The 22,986-nt window shown below is 37.0% G+C and overlaps 1 protein-coding gene across 1 annotated transcript in view; it reads right to left on the reverse strand.

Moving 5' to 3' along the window:
• KIF9 (kinesin family member 9) overlaps nucleotides 1-22,986 on the reverse strand; it is an 83,863-nt gene that overhangs the window by 28,713 nt on the left and 32,164 nt on the right. The window contains exons 7-10 of the mRNA XM_069095913.1: nucleotides 9,495-9,578; nucleotides 9,289-9,381; nucleotides 3,277-3,424; nucleotides 2,421-2,485 (exon numbers count right to left, since the gene is read on the reverse strand). Of these exons, the coding sequence (XP_068952014.1) occupies nucleotides 2,421-2,485; nucleotides 3,277-3,424; nucleotides 9,289-9,381; nucleotides 9,495-9,578 (390 nt within the window). The remainder of the gene's footprint in view (nucleotides 1-2,420; nucleotides 2,486-3,276; nucleotides 3,425-9,288; nucleotides 9,382-9,494; nucleotides 9,579-22,986) is intronic.

Consider the following 22,986-nt stretch of genomic DNA (forward strand, 5'->3'; position numbering starts at 1 on the left):
TCTCTCTCTCTCTCTCTCTCTCCCCCACACACACACACTTCTACCTCATTATTTGTCTGTATCTTCACATATTTTCTCTCTCTATCCCATATCAGAGAAAACTATATCCCATCTTATGCTGAGTCTACCTTTTCCACCTCTGCTATTGATCCTTCTTGCTTCCTTTGGGAATCTATATTCTCTCTCTCTTGCATCAGCACTCTCTTGACCCTGGTTTTCCCTCTGTGACTACAAACACATTCACATCTCCTGTCTCCTGCACTCTAAAAAAATTAAAAAAGCAACAACAAACATCCTTCCCTAAACCTTTCTCTATTTCTTTGTACCACCAAACTCCTCAAAAGAATAAGTACATTTTACATTCTCCCTCAATGTGATTACCATCCACTCTTTCCTCAACCCTTTTCCATCTGGCGTTCACATCTGTCACCATATTAATACTTTTGTGAAGGACCTTGTAATTACCAGATCCAAGGACCCTTCCTAGAATTTATTTTCCTTGACCTATCTGAATCATTTGATACTATTAAGAATAACCTCGAAATTCTGTCTTTTTTTTTTTTTGGCTTCTGTGATACTGATGTTTCCTGTTTATTCGACCTTTATGACAACCCTTACTGTTGCTTTCTCTTACTTCCTGATACTTGATATTGGCATTCATTATACAGCTTAGTCCTCAATCCTCTTCTCTTCCTTCTATATTATTTATCCTTTGGTGTTCTCATTCACTCTTTTTTTTTAAGCAATTGGGGTTAATTAACTTGCTCAAGGTTACATGGTCAGTTATTTTATGTGGGTGTTAAGTATCTGAGGCCGGAACTGATCCTGGGTCTCCCAACTCCAGGCCCGTGCTCTTACTCACTGCACCACCTGGCCGCCCCTGATCTCATTCACTCTTGATTGTCATCTCTATGGCTATGCCTTCCACCTCCAGACTTGATACTTCTTCTGACCTATACACTATCACCTTCAATTTTCTGTTAGATATCTATACTTGAATTTCCAACTGGCATAGCACATACCTACTCCAAACTAACTTCACCATCTTCTCCCCCAAACCAGGTCTTGCTCCTTAGTTCATTAATTCTATATGGTAAAGATAGGGACTGAACCTGAGATTTCTTTGGTATAAGGAATTCCACAACATATAAGGTATCAGTATAAGGAAACTCCCTCTATTAATGTAGATCATACTTTCTCAGCAATTTATAGTCTTAATAAGTTGCCTGGATCACTATGACAAGGTTACATAGCCAGTATGTGTCAGAGGTGGGATTTGAACCCAGGCCTCTCTGAGACCAGTGCTCTGCATCACATTGCTTCCTATTAAGACTATTATTGAAGTCACCAGGGCTCGGGTCCCCAATCATCTTTGATTTCTCCCTCTCCTTTCACATCTAATGTCACCAGTTTTAATAATGTCTCTTCATCTTTTCTTTTCTTTTTTGAGGCAATTAGGGTTAAGTGACTTGCCCAGGTTTGCATCACTAATAAGTGTCTGAGGCTGGATTTGAACTCAGGTCCTTCTGACTCCAGGGCTGGTGTTCTATCCACAGCATCACCTAGCTGCCCCAATAATGTCTCCTGAATCCTCTTTGCCACTACTCTAATTCTCTAACAACCAACCTCCTAACTGCTCCCCATCTAATTTTCATACAGACTGCTATGACATCAGTCTTCTGAAAGACAGCTCTGATCATGTTATTTCCTTGCTCCAAACCGTTCAGTGACTCCCCATTGCCTGATGAATAAAGCCATAACTACTATAATTCAAGGCTCTCCATAATCTCCTTTTTAAATCTCATCTCCCCCTATTCTCTTCAAGATACCTTATGCTAAAGTCAGATTGGACTTTTTACTATTCTCCAAACAAAATAGTTGTTTTCCCACCTCAGTGCTACTACTTACAGGTAGCTCCATCATCTTGAATGTCTTCTCCACACATCTTTACTCTGAAAGCCTAACCATCCTTCAAGTCTTAGCTGAAAATCTATCTTGTCCAAGAAGCTCTTCCAATTCTTTCATCCAGAAATGATCTTTTCTTCCTTGAACTCTCACAGCACAATGTGCCTTTCCCTCTCTACTTTGATTATTTGGATGGTTATTTGTCTTAGCTCCACTATGGGATAAATTCTTAAGATATAAGGACTGGATCTTATATTAAAATCCCCTATTGTATCATAGCATTATCACTCACCCAGAGTTGATTTTCAATAAATACTGTCCAAAATGAATGCCTAAAATGCCAAAGCTATTAGAAGGGTCTTGTGACCTTATCTTTGAAAACCAGTGTTTTGAGGAAAGGGATTTTAATAGGATCCACAAGGAATACTTCTCTTTTTCCCATTCTTGAGGCAAAGGGTAGTTCACATTCTTGGGAAGAAGTTATATCCCAGAAAGTAACTATCCCCTCTACTTACTGTCTCATCCAACTGAGTGGCATCACCATAGACATTTGCCACAATGACCATGTTACAATTTCCCCCTGCAAAGGAAGAAGACAGAAAGGCCATGAGCCCCAAAGGGTTTTGTGCTAAGACAATCACTTTAGTGTTATAGTAACTAGAGAATGAGAATAGCAACTAGTGATTTTACTCTACCAATGCAAGAAGGCACCTTCTATGCAGTTGATAGACTTAGAAGTTTTCCTAGAACAAGGAGAGGGGTTAAGTACCTTGTCTAGGGTCACATGGCCAGAATGTGTTGGAGGCTGGTCTTGTCTTTTTGGCTCCAAAGCCAAAACTCTATCTACTATGCCACAAGGCCTCTAATAATTACTGAGAAGTGGGGAAAAGAGTGCATAGTACAGGAGAGACACCCCACAAAGAAAGAAAAAAAAATGAGATGAACACAGAGGTGGAGACACACAAGCTGGGAAATAAGACAAAGAGAAGAGGAGAAAGATGGCAGAAAGGAAAGAAAAAGAAAATAAATAGATAGCAGCAGAAGAAAATGAAACAGAAATGGAGAGTACAGCAGAGAAAGTCAGATAGATGAAAAACATATACCATACTTTTGACTGATTCCACTGTGTCTGATGGTCACTAGGAAAAGTATACACAAAAGTATGTATAAACTTGAAAAGGAGGCAGTGGTTTTGATGGGATTCCATTGCCTTATATCTCTTGAATGATTAAACACTGTTAAAAGCAATGTGAGTGTCTCTGTGGCACACAGCCTTGATGGACGTTGGCTCCTGGGCTCCTTCTGGACTATGAGCCATGAAGCCTTTCTTTCACTATTTTATACCAACTTAAACGATCCTTATTTCCTTACCTAATGAGTCCTTCAGAGCATGGGTGAGCTTGCACTGCCGGAAGGGGACATGTTCTCTCTTCCGGTCCCCTAAAGCAATAATAGCCTGTTCCAAGAAGGATAGGGATTTGTTGATATATGTGGCTTCCTTGAGGATTTGTCCTTCTGACTACAATATAAAAAAAAAAGAAAAGAATAAAAGGTCAAATGGTTCGGACACTTCACTTAAGATGGAGAGGTCCATTTGTCAAAACCAGCTCCCCTCATTCATTGTTACTATCAATGGTAATACTATTCTCCCCCAGTCACTCAAGTTCAGAACCTCAGAACTGTTATCCATTTTCAGTCAGGCACCAATTCTGTAAATTCTTCCTTCACAATAACAATGATTTATTAAATGTTTACTGTATGCAGAGCCCAGTGTGGGATGGTGGGGGCTGGGTGAGATGGCATTTGAAGTTTATTTATTTATTTTTCACCTTTTTGGGGGGAAGGTGGGGGCAATTGGGGTTAAGTGACTTGCCCAAGGTCACAAGGCCAGATTTTTTTTTTTTGGTGTGTGCATGTTAAGTGTCTGAGGCTGGATTTGAACTCAGGTCCTCCTGACTCCAGGGCTGGTGCTCTATTCACTGTGCCACCTAGCCGCCCTGGCATTTTAAGTTTAGATAAGACATAGTTTCCTGCCCTCATGGTGTTTGTCTGTTAGGGGAAATAAGCTAAAAACACAGAAAACTTTAATATACAATGTTAAATAAATGAAATAGATTCTTGCAAATCCAAGAGCCATCTGACATCCCTCTGGCCGCAGGGATCAGGGAAGGCTTTGTAGAAGAGGCAGCATTTGGTTAGCCTTGAAACAATGCGTAGGAATTCAACTAGCATTGGGAATAGAACAAGCAACAGGTAGAGGCAGGAGGGAGCAGAGTGTTCAGGAGGTAGTCCAGTTTGAATGGAAGTTAGTAGTAGGAGACAAGGCTGGAAGAATAGGGCAGTGCCAGATGGCATTGGACCTTGAATGCCAGGCACAGGAAGTTTAACTTTAATCGCACAATTTGTCACTGAAGATTTTTGAGCAAAGAAGTGACATGATCAGACCTATGCTTATGTAGGGTTTTTTTTTTCTGGCAGTAATTTGAAAAATGTACTGGATTTCTCTTTTTGTTCTATAATATAAATGAAAATGCTCATTTTATTTGTTAAGTTCAGAAAAAAAGGAAATTAATTGAAAATATTAAAAATAGACTGCAGGGAGTAGGGGAAAGGTCTGTTATGAAGCTGTTGGTATGGTAAAGTAGAAATGAAGGCCTGTTTGAGGGTAGTAGCAGTGGGAATAGAAAGGAGAGGATGAACATAATTTGTTGTTGTTTTCAGTGGTTTTCGTCATGTCTGACTCTTTGTGACCCCATTTGGGATTTTCTTGGCAAAAATACTGAAGTGATTTGTCATTTCCTTCTCCAGCTCATTTTACAAATGAGGGATGAGGCAAACAGAGTTAAGCAAACAGGTTGCTCAGGGTCACATAGCTAGTAAATGTCTGTTGCTGGATTTGAACTCAGGAAGAGAAGTCTTACTTCTATCATTCTATCCACTGTACCACCTAGATGCCCAAATATTGGATATAATAGATTTGATTTATTAAGTGCCTAGGACAGGCCAGCCATTTTACTAGATACTAGGAATATAAAAACAGAAAATAAAATAGGTTTCTGCCCTCCAGGAGGGAGTAATGCATACACAGATAAATTATTTATTAGAAAGGGAAGAGAGCAACTGGAGGCCTCAAGAAAGGCCTTCTGGCAGAGATGGCAGATCTAAAAGGCAGTTGTAAGGAGGGAGGTCACGGAGACCAGAGATGGCAATTGCATTTGGCAAACCCTTGAATTGGCATGAAGGAAAATAATATGAAATAAGTCAGGAAACACATAGACTGTGGAGAGCTTTCAGTGCTAGAATGAACACTTTTTGTTGCAGCGAAGAATTGGGGTAGGGGAAAGATGAGAGCAAGCAATTGGGGAATGGTTGAACTGTGGTATATAAATGTAAACATTATGACTCAGTATGGAATGATGAAAGGAATGGACCCAGAGAAAACTGGGAAGGTTTCTACAAAATGATTCAGAGTTGAGAACTGGGAAGCAATTCATATTAGTACAGCAATGTAGAAGGAAATTTAAGTCTTTTTTCTCATATGAAGTAAAAATTTAACTCCCAAACTTCTGGCTATTGCTCCTAGGAATTAGTACTAATTACTACTGCTATTCAGAATTCCCAGGGAATTACTGCTCCAAACAAGATAATTTTTCATGGAGAATTTTCATTCTCAACTTAACAGATGGTCCTAGAAGCCTAAGAAAATTCATTTGGAATGGGCGGCCAGGTAGCACAGCAAGTAGGAGCACCGGCTCCAGTGTCAGGATGACCTGGGGATCGAATCCAGGCTCAGACACTTAGCACCCACCCAGAAACACCTGGCTGTGTAACTTTGAGTAAGTTACTTAACCCCAATTGCTTAGGGGCAGCCAGGTGGCTCAGCAAGTAAGAGCACCAGCTCCAGTGTCAGGATGACATGGGGATCAAATCTGGGCTCAGATACTTAGCACCACACCCAGAAATAACTGGCCGTGTAACCTTGAGCAAGTTACTTAACCCTGATTGCTTTAAAAAAAAAAAAAGAAAATTCATTTGGAGGTGATAATGTTATGCGATTAAAGAATCTCAAGAGTTGGAAAGGACACCCAATATTTTGTAGCCCAACTCCTTCCCTTAAGCATAAAGGGCCTCTACAACATTACTGATAGGGATGGGGAACTCTCTGCCTCTTGAGACCAGTTTATTCTATTTTATTTCTTTTTTTTTTTTTAAAGCAATTGGGGTTAAGTAAATTGCTCAAGGTTACACGGCCAGTTATTTTGTGTGGGTGCCAAGTATCTGAGGCTGGAACCGATCCCGGGTCTCCCGACACCGGGACCAGTGCTCTTACTCACTGCACCACCTGGCTGCCCCAGTTTATTCTATTTTCAATCAATACTCAATCAATAAACAAAAATCAATGTTATTGTTAAGAAGCTTTTTCTTTTATTTTGGCAAAATCTGCCTCTCCCCATCTTCTCCCCATTTGTTCTAGTTCTGCCTACTGGGACCAAGAAGTCTAACCCTTCTTCCATATAACATCCGAAATCTTCTCTTCTTTGTGCTAGACATTCTCAGTTCCTCCCACTGATCTTCATGAGGCATGATATCAAAATATCCTCACAATTATTATTGTCCTCATATCTCAATAGGTATGAACCAAGTGGTTAAAATTTTGAGAAAAATTTAAGTAAAGGATCAGATATGATCAATTCATAACCCGGATCAATTTCTACTTGAAGAAATTAGGTCTGGAAATAACTGAACATTGTGCCTCTGTAAGATCATAACCATTTGCCTGGGTCCCCCTTCTTTCTTCATTCTTATTTGTAAAATGGGCACCCTAGATTATGTGTTGTCATTTTAACATAGATGCAAAGTCATACCTCTCCTAGATGATTCCAGAGCCTGCCTACAACCACAGGTCTCTCATTACTCAATCAGCTATTGTTATTCATGGGATAAATTTTTTTAAAATGTATTATAAACTTAACAACCATCAACAAAACCATACAAACATAAAAAACAATTGGGGGAAATCACACACAAACTCTGTATATCCTTTAACGGGCAAAATCTGCAAAAAGCAAATAAGATTCCTTTGTTTTGTGTCCTCCTTGAGGCCAGGCTTAAGCACTGCCACTACAGACCTACATTTTTCCTTTCTTTTCTGGTCCGTGTATACACCATTTGGACTCTACTGATTTTACTCTTAATCACCTCATATAAATTTTTCTCTATTCCTGGTATGCTTTATATTATATGGCACTATGTTGTTGAGTCATTTTTCAGTTATGTCCAACTCTTTGTGACACCATTTGGGGTTTTCTTGGTAGAGATACTGGAATGGTTTGCCATTTTCTTCGCCAGGTCATTTTACATATGAGGAAATTGAGGCAGACAGAAGTAAGTGACTTGCCCAGGGTCACACATAAGTGTCTGAGGCCAGATTTGAGCTCACAAAGAGGAGTCCTTCTGACTCCAAGCCTGGCACTCTGTCACTGCACCATCTAGCTGACACCATATTATTCCATTAACTTAATATTACAGTTTATTCACCCATTTCCCAATTGTTGGACATCTAGATCATTTTTCCTTTTTTTTTTTGTTCTTAAAAATAAAACAATGGATATATTTATACAAGTAGAGTGTTCTTTTTTCTTTTAAATGATGCTTTTGGAAGAGAGTTCTGGCATTGGAACTTCTGGGTCAAAAGGTATGATCAATTTGTGACTATGAAATATAAAAGGGATATTTCTATTAAAAAATAAATGGCATAAATATAGGATGTGGGAGGTGTGGCTAGACAACAGTTTATGTGAAAAAATATCTGAGGCTTCAAATGCATTACAAGCTGAATGTGAGCCAATGCCAAAAAAAAAAAAAATGGAATATTAAGCCAAATCAATAGAGGCCCAGTGCCCAGAATAAGGAGTCCAGTGTATTATTTCCTAATCAGACCACATCTGTAGTACAACTATATTTAGTCATGGTGGCTGCATTTTAGAAATAATATTGACAAGCTGGAGCACATCCAGAGGACAGTGATCAGAAGACTGGAGGCTAAACCGTATGTGGATCAATGAAGGAATTGGGGATGTTTTGCTTAGAGAAGAGGAAACTTGGTGGGAGAGAAGAGGGCAGGACACATGATAGTCTGCTTCCGGTATTTTAAGAGTTGTTAAGTGGAAGGAGGATTGAACTGGTTCAGCTTGTCCCAGAGGGCAGAATGAGAAGCAGCAGTCAGAAGTTTGTGAGTTAGATTTTTACTTTATATGAGAAAAAAAGACTGAAAACTATTCAATAAGCAGAATGCTCAGTAAGTAGTGGGTTACCCATCAGTCGAGACCCTTAAGCACAGGCTTGTAATGGGACTGTTATAGAGGGATTTCCTGCTCAGGGACTGGTAGGATTACTAGATAATCTCAGATAATCTGCTACTTTTGAACTCCACTTGAGGGCCCAGGCCTCCACATACACTGAAAGAAATAACTTCTCTGTCCAAAAAAAATGTTTGAATAAAAATGCATGAAAGCTCAACAAGACTTCATCTCAATATCAGTTTTACATCCTCATGTCATGATTTATTTTACTGTAGCAAGTACAGTAGCCCATGGCCCACAGTTACACTTGTGTAGCCAACATTTCACTGAAGTCAATCACTCCAACTCTTTGCTAACCTTCCCAGCTTTAGTTTTTGCTGTTCTTTTGCCTACTATCTCATTTATTAGACATAACATTTTCAGTGAAATCTGTCCTGGTTCAGAGTAGCCTTTGCCTTAAGGTCAGATCACACCTTGGACCATGCCCTTTCCCCCCAGGAAGGCTTTCTTCAGTCCCTAGTGGTTATTTTTAGTCACCTTTATGGCAGTCCCATTTCCCTTCTAGGTGGCAAGGATACAACACACCTTCAGCTCATATCACTTCTTTCTCCAAAATTTATAGCCTATGCTGTACAATTCAGCATCTGACCGTATATTGTCTGGTATTGTTTGCCACTTATTGATGGAATCTTCATGATGTCAGGCGGCACTCTGAAACTGGGCTAGATGGCATCATGAACCATGTGCTCGGTTCTTTGACTCCCCTCCTTTTGACATAACAAAGTTCAACCATTGATTCAAGAGCTATCTCAAAAGTCAAGCTCTTTATTAAGCTTTCTCTGATCTTCCTAGCCAACTAAACTTTCATAGTACTTCCTATGGACCTCTTATGCTGCTATCATGTTACATTTTGTATTCATAATTGATGACTATGTAGTCTTTTTATTACTGTTAAACTCTTTGAGAAGGACCAAGATTCATTATCTTTTAATCTCCTCTAGCATTTGTAGAATACTTTGTACATAGTAGGTACTAAATAAATGTTTGTTAAATGAACTACCATTTTCTCCTAGCTACTTACCCCAGTCTTCCCCAGTCTCTCAGAACCTGCCAAATCCACCAAATTAATTTTAGAAGTAATGTACTTCTCATCAGATAAGCTTCTTGAATGAGCCTGGGGAATAATCAAACAGAGGTTAGACATCCAAGAACACTGTAACAGGCTGATTAATTGTGTGACATTGTCAATTGTCTCCATCCTCTGAGAGATGAAGTGATGTTGCATACCTCAATATATATTGTAAAAATGCAATGAGATCTAGATGAATTTTTGTTCATTGTGTGAGAGGCTATTATCCTGTTAGTCTCTCCCTGAAAACAGAGCAAAGAAACATTTTAGAATAATAAAAAATAATAGTACTCGGTTCATATTTCAACTATTTATGTCATAGAACTACATCATCATTTATGCTGGTAATTTCATAACCTTCTACTTGGGTCTTCAGTATTATCCTCCATACATACCTCTCTGCCTCTCTCCTTTTCTTTTCTTTTTTTTTTTTACAAGTAGGGAGGTTAAAAGTTGCTAAGAATTTCAGTCATGAGCCATCCACTAAATGATCCTAATGGATTAAAACCAAATATCCTTCCTTATATTTCCTGAGAGCAGACTTGTCCAAGTTGTTCTTACAAAGAATGCTTAGAAAAGGAGCTGTTTAAAGGAACTATTGAAAGATTAAAAAATGCAGAAATGGAATGAAATAAATAGCAAGGACCTCCACTGAAATCCTATTGTTGTATGGAAGTGATCTCAGTTCCTTCAGAACAATTTTCTCTTTTATTATGAATGTAATAATTGTTAAGTCCAACAGATGCATTCCAATATACAAATAAGAACAAAGATTACGTATAAAAATATTAGCTTCTCATACATTGTTTGTTCTTTAAGTATACATGAAAGCTCTTTTTGTATCCCTATCTGGACTTCTTTATGTTTTCTTCTGCATTTTTGTTCTTTTCTTGCATAATTTTTCATCTTTGAAATTTCCTGCTAACTCACCTTCTCCCTCTTCACACCATTAGAATTTCTCCTTTGTAACATATAAAATTAGTCCAGCAAAACTAACCAACACTTTGGCCATGTCTGAAATGTATGTCTTATTCTGCTTCTCCAAGTCTATCCATCACCATTTTTCCAGGAGGTAGAAGGCATGTTTGTTTCATCATTAGTCTTCTGAAGGCATGATTGGACATGTGTTGATGAGAGTTTTGAAGTCTTTCAGAGTTGTTTTCCTATACATCGTTCTTCTGTTCCTGCTTATTGGACTTTGGATAAATTCATATTAGTCTTACAAATGTAACATCCTTCCCAGAGGCCAAAAAGAATTAAAGGTCTGAGAGCAAGACAGTATGGGTGCTTTTGTTTAGAACATCTTCTAGTATACACTGGCTTGGGGAAAACAAAAAGAGTTCTTCTTGACTTGACCTTGAAGGTAGCTGAGAAGGGCAACAGTATGAGAGAAACTGGAGGCTAGCCCTCCTTATGATGAACTTTTTAATGCAGGGTTGAACACAGGTAGAGCACAAGAAGTAATTAGTCAACCAAGAAACTGTGACATTGAAAAGGGAAAGTCCAGTTACTGCTAGGGACAGCCCAGATACTGTCAGCTTTGGTCAGGCAAAAAGAAATGGATATTTGTTGATAATTTTAACTTGAGCTCCTCCCTGTGCTCACCTGGGTGCAGAGACTCCACTCTTACTTGCCTTCATTTATTTCCTATTTTTACCCATCCCAACAGATTAGCGTTGAGGTAAAGAAAGTTCCCTGTTTCCACTGTCTCCTCTTTTAGCTGGAGAAAGAACTCTCTATCAACTTTTTGGAACTATTATCTTTTAAAGCAATATTTTGGGTTGCCTGTTATATATTTAAACTATATTAAAACCAGACAGCTATTGAATCTGTACCAGTTCTACTTATTTAAATGTATTTGGGGAGACTTGAAAAGAAGGAAATTTAAATTACTGACGTTTTATAAATTCAATTTGGATTTTTGCTGTATAATCTTGACTGGGGTTTGCAGCCCTATATTTAATGGAACTGAGAATTTATTAGGTTGTTCTAATAACTTCCTAAAAAAGAAACAACAACCCCTATGAAGATACACATAGTAGGTACAAATTGGCACAGTCACAAAGGAAAGTGAATGAACTGAAGTAGGGAGCCATTCCCTTGGTGACAGGCACCCTCTCCCCTTTTCCTCTGCAAGGCAGTGTATCAAGTTTGAAAGGAAAGTGATTTCCCAGAATGAGAGTGAATTGATACCATATCGTCACTAAGAGGAGGAGAACTGAGTTCTCTAGGCCTGCACAGTCTGGATCTCAGGCTGAGGGGAGAACTCATCCCTCAGTTCAATTTGCTCACCAGCTCTATCTCATGCTTATACAAAGTTTTGCTTAACTTTCTATTTTTGTGATTCTTCAAAGTACAATATTTTAGTGCATTCTTTGCCAGTATGTTCAGCCATTCCACAACTGTAGGTATCCATTTTGTTCCCAGTTCCTTGCAACAATAAATAAAACTGTACAAATATCTTTGTACTTTTAGGTTTCTTTCCATCTGTTTTTGACATGACTTGTAGGTATTGTTGGGTTAAATACATACATAACACATACACTCTAATGTGTTTTCAGTTTTTCTTCTGAATTGATTGGAATGGTTGGACCAATTCACAGTTCCACCAATAGTGCATTACTGTTCCTGTCCTTTTATAGGCTCTTTAAAAATAGACATTTCTTTTTTTGTTATTTTTGTCAATCTGATGAGTATAAGGTAAAACCCCAGAATTGTTTTAACTTGGATTTCTCCTATTATTAATGGCTTAGAGCACTCTTTCATATGATTGTTGATAGCTTTTATTTCTTCCTTTGAAAACTGTTCACTTCCTTTGACCACTTATTGTTTGGGGAAATGGCTCTTAACCTCATATTTGCATAATTCCCTTTATATCTTGGAAATCTGATCTTAGAGAAATTTTTCCCAGTTAGCTGTTTCTCCTCTAATTCTAGCTTCATTGATTTTTGTTTTGTACATTTCATCTTCTATAGTCATCTCTCTCATTTAAAATAAATTTTTCTTGATTTTTTTACAACACCAAAATTTCTCCCAGTATTTTCCCTTCTCCAAGAAAGTCATACCATATGACAAATAATATTTTAAAGAAAAAAAGAAAAATCAGTAAAACTGGTGTGTAAATCAAGAAAGTCTGAAAATATGCACAATGTTTAATACCCATGAACTTCTCATCTCTATCAGGGCATGGGCTGGGTGAGGCACAAGAGGAGAGGTTCTCATATCTCTTCAAAAAGTCATGCTTGTTCTTGATAATTTTGTAGTACTCACTTTTGATTGTTTTATGGTCATTCTTTCCATTTACATTGTGGTAGTCATTGTGCATATTGTGTTATTGACACTGCTTACTTCATTCTGCATCACTTTATGCAAAATCTTTTCATACTTCACTGTATTATCATATTTATTTCATAATCATAATATTTTATTACATTCTTATACAATTTGTTTAGATGTACCTCAATTCACTTTGTTTTCAATTTTTTTTTGCTGTCACCAAAAAAAAAAAAATGCTGCTATAAATGTTTTGGTGTATACAGGGAATTTTCCCTCATCAACAGTTTCATTGGGACATAAGCCTAGTTGTGGAATCTCTGGGTGAAAGGGTATGGACACTCATAGTCATTTTACTTGCATAATTCCAAATTGCTTTCCAAAATTATTTTACTGATTCACAACTCAAACAAAACTCAAACAAGTATCCCTATCTACCCACAATCTCTCCAACAATGACTGATTCTATCTTGTCAACTTTGTTAATTTTCAGAGTATAAGGTGAAATTTCACCCAAAAAAAGGCTGTTTTGAATTGCATTTCTCTTAGTATTAGTTATCTGTAGTATTTTTTTTTATGTATTTGTTAATAGTTTACTTTTTTCTCTTGAGAACTGTTTATTAATATTCTTTGACCACTTATCTATTAGGAAATGGTGTGTGTGACTGTGCATGCATGCATGCACACATAAGTTAATTGTTTGTGTTTTTGAATACTAAACCTTATCAGAGAAATCTGATATAAAGATTTTTCCCCTCTATGTAACAGTTTCCCTTTTTATCATAGGTGCATTAATTGTATTTGTGCAGAAACTTTTCAGTATCATGTGATAAGTTACAGCTAGTTTTCAATTAATGCAAGTAATGAATACTGTGAAGTATCATATTATATAAATTCACATTATGGAAAATTCTAATTGCATGTAAAACATGGCAGTTGGTTTCAGTCTAGTGGAAATATGCAATGAAAATTTTTTAAAAATAGTTTATTAACATAATGAGACTGCAAAGGATAAGAAAAATGTATTTGTAGTCCAGGCTTATTACAATATAATAGAGTAGTTATAGGAAATAAAATTTAAAAATTTAAAAAATTCTTGAATATCATGCCTAAAGATAAGACTACAATGATGCAATGAAAAGAGTTATTATAATTTAAAAATATTTTAGCAGTGTAAAACAAACTGCCTTTTTTCTTTAAATCTTCATACAGCTGGTAGACACAGAGAACTTGCTAATGAATTTTTATGCTCACATTCTCACACAATGAACCAAGAATAGCTGGATGACCTAGGACAAATCAGTAAGGATCTAAACATGGTATTGTTGTCCTTGCCATATTTTTCCAAAACTGGGCTAAAATGACTTGAAAATCAGTCTTTAAAAAAAGCCTGAATCATCTCTTGCTTTCTTATTTGATCATCAAAGAAGTGGAAGTCATCAATGGTTATAGTCTTTCAAAGTGTGAGGATTTTGAGACTGATAAATAAACATTAGTTTTAATTTAAAATAACCTTTTGCATTACCTTCCAGTAAGTCTTAGGTGACTTAGACACTTTAAATATAGATTAATTTTTTATTAGAAACATAAATTCTAGAAGGTATCCCTTTCTAGAATAAGCCTGTTTCATTCACGTTAAAAATTTGTTGATCACATAGCTATCCTCTTTATTCTGTTATTTTATCAAAAAAAATCAAGATATTTGGCTGGTGTATCTTCATCTACACTGCTTGCCTTGCTGGTAATTTTAACACTATGCAACGTGAACTTGATTTTTGTAATGTATTGTCTTCCAAAGATATGAGGAACTTGGTTTTTCTTTTGGCTTTCTAGTTAAAAAAAAAAATTATTTTCTGACCTCAGACACTTGACACTTACTAGTTGCGTGACCTTGGGCAAGTCACTTAACCCCAACTGCCTTGCTTTCCCTCCTCCAAAAAAAAAAGTCATTTTCATTTCAATTCATGAATTCTTTTCTTTTCTATTTTGTTAATGTATATCTTCTAAGGATATAAGGAACTTGATTTTTTTTTTCAAATGCTTTATTAACTTCTGACTTACATCATTCATTTCCACCAGATTTTGAGTTACAAATTTTCTCCCCGTTTTTTCCCTACCCACTGCCCCAAAATAGCAGTCCCACAGGATATCCCCTCCTCCAATCTGCTCTCTCCCATATTTTCTCCCATACCCCTTTCGACTTTTCCAGTGGATCTCTATGCCCCAGTGCCTGTATATCTTATTTCCCAATTGCATGTAAAATAGTATTAATAATAGTATATATATATATATATATATATATACATATCTATATCTATATCTATATATATATGAGTATTTGATTTTAAAACTTTGAATTCCAGATTCATTCCCTTCCTCCCTTGTCTCCCACCCTTACTGGGAAGATAAGCAGTTCAGTATAGGTTGTACATGTGTGGCTAATGCAAAACAATAACATAGTAGATATATTGTAAAAGACTGACTATATTTCCCTCCCTCTTATCCCACGTCCCACTTGTTCTATTCTCTACTTTGATCCCATCCCTTTTCAAAAGTGGGTGCTCCCAAATTCCCTCCCCCCCGCCTGCCCTCCCTTTCATCATCCCCCCTCTCATCCCCTTCTCCCCCTACTCTCCTGGAGGGTGAGATACCCTATTTAGTGTGTATTTCATTCCCTCCTCAAGCCAAATTCAATGGGAATAAGGTTGACCCATTCCCTTTTGCCTTCCTATTCTTCCCCTCCATTCTAACCATTTTCCCTTGCCTCTTCTATACGAGATAGTTTACCCCATTCTGTCTCTCCCCATCTCCTCTCATTATATTCCTCTCTCACCTCTTAATTTCACTTTTTAAGTATCATCACTTCCTGTTAAATTGGTCCTGTGCCCTCTATCTATGTATACCTGTAAACATATATACACACATTCACATATGTATTCATATGCCCATATACCCTTATATATATATATATATATATATATATATATATATATATATATATATATATATAATTTCTATTCCCTTCAACTACTGAGTAAAGTTTCATCAGTTACAATTATTGTTTTTCCATGTAAGAATGTTAATAGTTCAACTTTGATAAGTTCCTTATGATTCCTTTTCCCTGTTTACCTTCTCATGCTTCTCTTGCTTCTTGTATCTGAATGTCAGATTTTCTATTCAACTCTGGTTTTTTCATCAAGAATGCTTGAAAGTCCTCTATTACACTGAATGACCATATTTTCCCCTGAAACGTGATACTCAGTTTTTCTGGGTAGGTGACTCTTGGTTTTAATCCCAGCTCCTTTGACCTCTGGAATATCATATTCCAAGCCCTTCGATCCCTCTGTGTAGAAGCTGCCAGATCCTGGGTTATCCTGATTGTGTTTCCACAATATTCAAATTGTTTCTTCCTGGCTGCTTGTAATATTCTCTACTTAATCTGGGAATTCCAGAACCTGGCTATAATATTCCTAAGAATTTTCTTTTGGGGATCTTTTCAGGAGGTGGTCGGTGCATTCTTTCGACTTCTTTTGCCCTCTGGTTCTAAAACATCAGGGCAGTTTTCTTTGAGAACTTCCTAGAGGATGATTTCTAGGTTCTTACTTTGATCATGGCTTTCAGGTAGTCCAATCATTTTTAAATTATCTCTCCTGGATCTATTTTCCAGGTCAGTGGTTTTTCCCATGAGATATTTCACATTGCCTTCTATTCTTTCATTTGTTTGGATCTGTTTAACAGCATCTTGATTCCTTATAAAGTCATTAGCTTCCATTTGCTCCAATATAATTCTGAAGCAATGATTCTCCTCATTAAGCTTTTGAGATTCTTTTTCCATATGGCAAATTCGACTTTTTAAGGCATTCTTCTCTTCATTGCCTTTTTGAGCCTCTTTTGCCATTTGAGTTAGTCTATTTTTTAAGGTAGAATTTTTCTCAGTCAGGCTGTTGACTCTCATTTCGTAATTTTCTTGCATTGTTCTCATTTCTCTTCCCAATTTTTCCTCCATTTCTCTTATCTGCTTCTTAAGGTCCTCAATGGCCTGTAACCAGCTCGTATTTTCCTTAAAAGCTTTTGGTGCAGGAGTTCTGACTTCACTGTCTTCCTCCTGTTCCATGCTTTGCTCCTTTTTGTCCCCAAAATAGGAGTCTAATGTTGGAATCTTCTGTCTGCTTTGTTTCCTTTGTCTGGACATATCACCCCTCAGTCACTTGACCCCTGGGCTTTTTGCCACAGTAGGACTCTGCCACCAGACAGCAGAATTTTCGTCCCAAACACTGGGGTTTTCTCAGCTGCTGGAGGTATTAGATGGGTGCCCTCTCTGAGGTCTCCACACGCTCTGGCAAGCTGGACACACACCCCAGGGCCTCTACCCTAGACTGCAATCCAGATCCAAGCAGGTTGAAGACAGAGCAATTACCCCTCAGACTGGTGCTTGGTCCCCCTACACTCTGCAGGCCAGGAGCTGAAGCTGCCATGTGGTGCTGGCTGGCTGTGCCAGGTGTCTCAGTGGCTTTTCGCCCCGGGGGCAAAAGCCACGTACTCCCACTTACTGAGTCCCAAAGTCCAGACTGCACTGACCTCTCACTTTGTCCTTCGCATCTATGTGTTGATAAATCTGGAAACGGCCACAGCTGCTGCTGATCTGGGGTCCCTCCAGCTCGGCGGCTGGTCAGGCCTGCCCTGAGGCTAAAGCCTCGGTGAGGCTGGGCTCAGTGCTGGCTGATTCCTGCCAGCCTGCCGGGCTGTCCTCAGCAGGAGGTTAGCTTCTCTGTGTCATTTTGTGGGTTCTTCAGCTCCAAAGTTTGTTTAGAGTCCCCTTTTACATGGATTGGGAAAGGTGAAAGCCAGAGCCCAGCGGAGGTCCTGCTTCTACTCCGCCATCTTGACCAGGAACTTGATTTTTAAAGTGATTGAACTGACCAGTTCTTACAGTAAAAATTTCTTCACTATCTACTTCATTTTCATTTTATTTCACTGCCATAAATAAACTTGAAGCTTTTGTCTGAATGACAGTTCTGCTAAGAGCAATACTTTTTTTTTTAACTGTAATCTTCAATACATATGGCTAAAAGATGATTCATTTCTATCACTGCAATACTTCTATTCCTTGTGGTTGTTTGCAAAACACAAAAAAAATCTGATATAACTTTGCCTTTTTGCTTTTTTTTGGAGGGCAATTGGGATTAAATGACTTGCCCAAGGTCACACAGCTATTTTGTGTGTGTGTGTGTTAAGCATCTAAGGCCGGATCCGAACCCAGGTACTCCTGATTCCAGGGCCAGTGCTCTATTCACTGCGCCACCTAGTCACCTGCCTTTTTCCTTATTATATCCATTCCATAGATAAAGGCATTCTGATATCTTGTCCTTTTTTAGTTACTATAAACTATAGGTTCATGCTACTCAATTACATAACATTTTTGTCCTAATGTAATAAAAAGCATCTCCTTTATTGTGATTGCAATGTTTCCATCTGAAGTATTCTTGTTTTTATCTATTTTCTTAAGAATCTTTAAAAAAATTAATATTAATTGTTGATAATATGGTCTGCAGCTGCATATCAAATCCCCACAAGATGAAAGATACAGATTCACAACATAGCATTGTGTTAAAACGCACACCCTAGGGGCGGCCAGGTGGCGCAGTGAGTAAGAGCGCTGGCCCCAGAGTCAGGAGACCTGGGATTGGTTCTGGCCTCAGATACTTAACAACCACGCAAAATAACTGGCCATGTAACCTTGAGCAAGTTACTTAACCCCGATTGCTTTAAAAACAAAACAAAACACACCCAGATCATGTGTCACATTAATTGAATTTTGGTTTGCATTAAATGTAAGACAGTATCATTTTGTAAATTTTTCTAGATAGAAATTTTGCATTACTTGTACTTCAATTAATCACAGTCTAGCTGCCCATGTCTTACACATAGCCATATATAAGATCTGCTTCTCTTCTAATTTTTTCATAGTATAATCTTTAATATCAAGGTCATTAACCATGCAGAATATATTGTGGAATATGGCAAAAAGTATTAATCTATACAATTTTCACCAGACTGCTTTCCAATTTTTCTATTAAAAAAACTAATAAGTTCTTTTCTAAAGTAATTTATGTTTTCCACTAATATAATTTTATGTCTAAAAGTGCTATTCTCTCTTTATCCTCACCTCTTTTTGTTATTTCACTTTAGAGTAGACCTTTTATTTTTCAAAATGAATTTTTGTCATTTTATCATTCTGTAAAGTACCTCTTTGATAATACAATTAGTATAGTACTAAAACTGTAAATTAACTTTGGTAGTGTTGTCATTTTTATTATATTGGCATGGCCTAGACACGAGCACTAAAATATTCCATCAGCTCTTTTTTTTTTTTTAAAGCAATCAGGGTTAAGTAACTTGCTCAAGGTTACACAGCCAGTTATTTCTGGGTGTGGTGCTGAGTATCTGAGCCCGGATTTGATCCAGGTCATCCCGACAATGGAGCCGGTGCTCTTACTCGCTGAGCCAACTGGCTCCCCCTACACAATTGGGTTGTTAGTAATTTGCTCAAGGTTACACGGCCAGGTGTTTCTAGGTGGGTGCTAAGTGTCTGAGCCTGGGATTCGATCTCCAGGTCATCCCAACACTGGAGCCAGTGCTGTTACTCGCTGTGCTACCTGGCCGCCCCCCATCAGCTTTTAAAAAATCTGATCTTTATTTTTTTAAGGAGCATTTAGAAATGGAATCTATTTGATATTTTGTGAGATTTATTGGATGACCCTCAAATATTTTATGCATTTTATAGTTACATGGAATGAGATGTCTCTATTATTATCACCTGGATTTTGTTATTATCTGGAAATGCTATTGCTTTTTTGGAGGGCAATTGGGGTTAAGTGACTTGCCCAAGGTTACACAGCTAGTTTTGTGTTAAGTGTCTGAGGCTGAATTTGAACTCAGGTTCTCCTGACTCCAGGGCTGGAGCTCTATTTACTGCACCACCTAGCTGCCCCCTGCTATTGCTTTTTGAGGATTTATTTTGTAACCTGCAACTTTGCTGAAACTATTGTCTCAATATCTCTGCTGATTCCCTAGGATTTTCTAAGTAAGCTATGAGAAAATTGGGAGAGTTTTATCTCCTCTTTATCTATCTTTAAGCCTTTGGTTCCTTTATTTCTCCTATCTAATTGCTATTGTTAGCATTTCCAGAAATATATGAAAAATAGTGGGAAGAATAGACATCTTTGCTTTTTTTTTTGTATTTATTTGCCACAACTTCTGGTATATCCCTATTGTATATTATGCCTTTTTCAATATGTTTCATAATTTTTGAAATTATCTATGCATGTCTATAGAGTTCTATAGTTGTTGTTTTTTTTAAATGAGTGTTCTAGGGGCAGCTAGGTGGTGAAGTGAGTAGAGCACTGGCCCTGGAGTAAGGAGAACCTGAGTTCAAATCTGGCCTCAGACACTTAACACTTACTAGCTGTGTGACCTTAGGTAAATCACTTAACCCCAACTGCCCTGCCTTCCCCCCTCCAAAAAAAAAAAAAGACCAAAAATGAGTATTATATTTTGTCAAAGGCTTTTTCTAAATATATGGAGACAATCATGTGGTTGGTTTTGTATGCTTTTGTTTTTAACATGATTAATTATGTTCTTTCCTAATGTTGAACCATCCTTGCAACCCTGGCATAAACCCAACTTTGTCATAATGATTTCTTGGATGAATTGCTGTGGTCTCTTTGGCAAGATGTTATACAGAATTTTTGAATTAAAATACATTAATGATATTACTCTATAATTACTGTGTGCTTTATCCTTTCCTTCTTTATGTACTGTATTATTCCTCTTTTTGCCTAATAAAAGAAGTCAGGTAGAGTACTTTCTCAGCAATTATTACTAATTACTCTTAAAAAACTTGATCGATTTATTCTGTGAATCCATCAGGACCAGGTCTTCCCTCTCCTCACCATCCCTGCCTCCCTACTTTGGTAGTTCTATTATAGCTAATTCTATTTTTAAAAATTGAACTATTTAAGAACTCTATTTGATCTTCTGTTAGTTTTGTATTTTAAAAATTTGAAATATTCCTCTATTTCTTTTGTGTTCTTAGTTTTGGTAGCATGTAACTGATAATTCTGATAATTTATTGTGATTTTTTTCTTATTCATTTGCTATTAGGATGATTTAATTTTCTGCCTTTCTTCTTTAACTGGCTGGTTAAACTAAACTAACATAAAGTTTAACTTTAGCTGGCTAAAGGTTTATCAATTGTGTTAGTCTTTTCAAAGGGCTGCTTTTCCTGGTTTTATTAATCATTTCTATAGTTTTTTGGTTTCCAATTTATTTATTTCTGCTCTAATTTTTAATGCCTCCTTTTGGTGCTCATTCTAGGGGCTGGGGTTTATTTTGGCTTTCTAGTTCTAAAAAAGTCATTTTCATTCCAACTCATGAATCCTTTTATTTTCTATTTTGTTAATGTATGTTTTCTAAGGATATAATTTGCCCCAAGCATTGCTTTACCTGTATCTCAGAAATTCTGGTATGTTGATTCACCATTATAATTTTTTTTTACATAATTATTTCTATGATTCATTCTTTGACCCACTAACTATTTAGGAACTCATTGTTAAGTCTTATTTTGAGTCTGTGTCTTTTGCTAATGCTCTCTGAAGTGATTACTATTTTTATTTTACATTATGATTTGTAATGTTTTTATAATATCTGCCTTTTTACATTTATTTGCAATATCTCTGTGCTTGAATAGCCATTTTTTTAAAGTTCCACATGTTGTCAAGAAATATACACATTATTTAGCATAAGATTCCATAATTCTTTTAGCATGCTTCCCCCAGAAGTTTTGCTCAATTCTATATTTTTCCTTTTATTTATCTTTTTGTTAGATTTGTCCAAAACCTCCTGCCCTGCTTGTACTGTTTATATCTTCTTGTAATTCAGTTAATTTTTTCTTTATGATTTCAAATGCTAAAGCATGTGGAACATATATGTTTAATACTTATACTGGCTTGTTGCCTATGTTTCCTTAAGCATAATGTAGTTTCTTTTTAAAAAATTTAACTTTATTTTATTTTCAGTTCCAAATTCTCTCCCTCTTGTGCCCCTTTCCTTTACCTGTTGAAAAGGGAAAATCAAAACCGTTACAAATATGTATAGTCATTCAAAACAAATTAGCTGTTTTTTTAATTGCAAGGAAAAAAATTTAAAAATGATTAAATTTGCATGGTCTGCACAGTTTACATCCATTCTATATATATAGGTGGATAGCATTTTTTCATAATGAGTCCTTTGGAATTGCTGTAGATCATTGTATTGATCAGAGTTACTAAGTTGTTCAAAGCTGAATATCTTTACAATATTGCTATTAATGTATAAATTGCTTTTTTGGTTCTGTTCACTTTGCTACAATTCATATAAAATCATCCCAGGTTTTTTAAAAAATCTTTTTAATCATTTCCTTTTTTTTTTTTTTTGCCTTTTGGAGGGCGATTGGGGTTAAGTAACTTGCCCAAGGTTACACAGCTAGTTTTTTGTGTGGGTGTTAAGTGTCTGAGGCCGGAACCAGACTAAGGTCCTCCTGACTCCGGGGTTGGCACTTTACTCACTGTGCCACCTAGCCGCCCCTTTTTTGTTTCTTTGTTTTTTTGCTCCTTTTTGGAGGGCGATTGGGATTAAGTGACTTGCCCAAGGTCACATGGCTAGTTTTAAGTATGTTAAGTATGTTAAGTATCTGAGGCTGGATTTGAACTCAGGTCCTCCTGACTCCAGGGCCGGTGCTCTATTCACTGCACCACCTAGCCTCCGTCATCATTTCTTATAGCACTATAGTATTCCACTGCATTCATACACCATAATTTGTTCAGTGATTCCCCAGTTGATGGACATCCCTTGGTTCCCAATTATTTGCTACCACACAAAAAAAGCTGTTATATTTTGTGCATGTAGGTCCTTTTCCTCTTTCTTTAATCTAGTAGCAATTGGCTTAAAGGATTTGAAGTTTTACAGCTTTTTGGGAATAGTTCCAAATGATTTCAGAATGGTTTAGGCTAGTTCACAGGTCCACCAATAGTGAATGCATAAGTATGCCTATTTTCCCACATTCCCTCCAGAATTTATCATTTTCCATTTTTGTCATCTGAGCCAATCTGATAGGTGTGAGATTGTACAGTTTTAATTTCATCCCTTGAAAACAATTCATATGCTTTAACCATTTACCAATTAGGAAATGGCTCTTAGTCTTGAAAATTTGATTTCGTTCCTTACATATTTTAGAAATGAAGCCATTAGGAAAGAAACTTGCTACAATGATTGTTTGCCAGTTTCAAGATTTTCTCCCTAATTTTAGCTGAATTTGTTTTATTTGTGCAAAAAACTTTT

This window comes from Petaurus breviceps, unplaced genomic scaffold (genome assembly GCF_028583685.1).
Source record: "Petaurus breviceps papuanus isolate PSGF00001 unplaced genomic scaffold, PetGlider_PUasm1.0 227, whole genome shotgun sequence".
Lineage (NCBI taxonomy): Eukaryota > Metazoa > Chordata > Mammalia > Diprotodontia > Petauridae > Petaurus > Petaurus breviceps.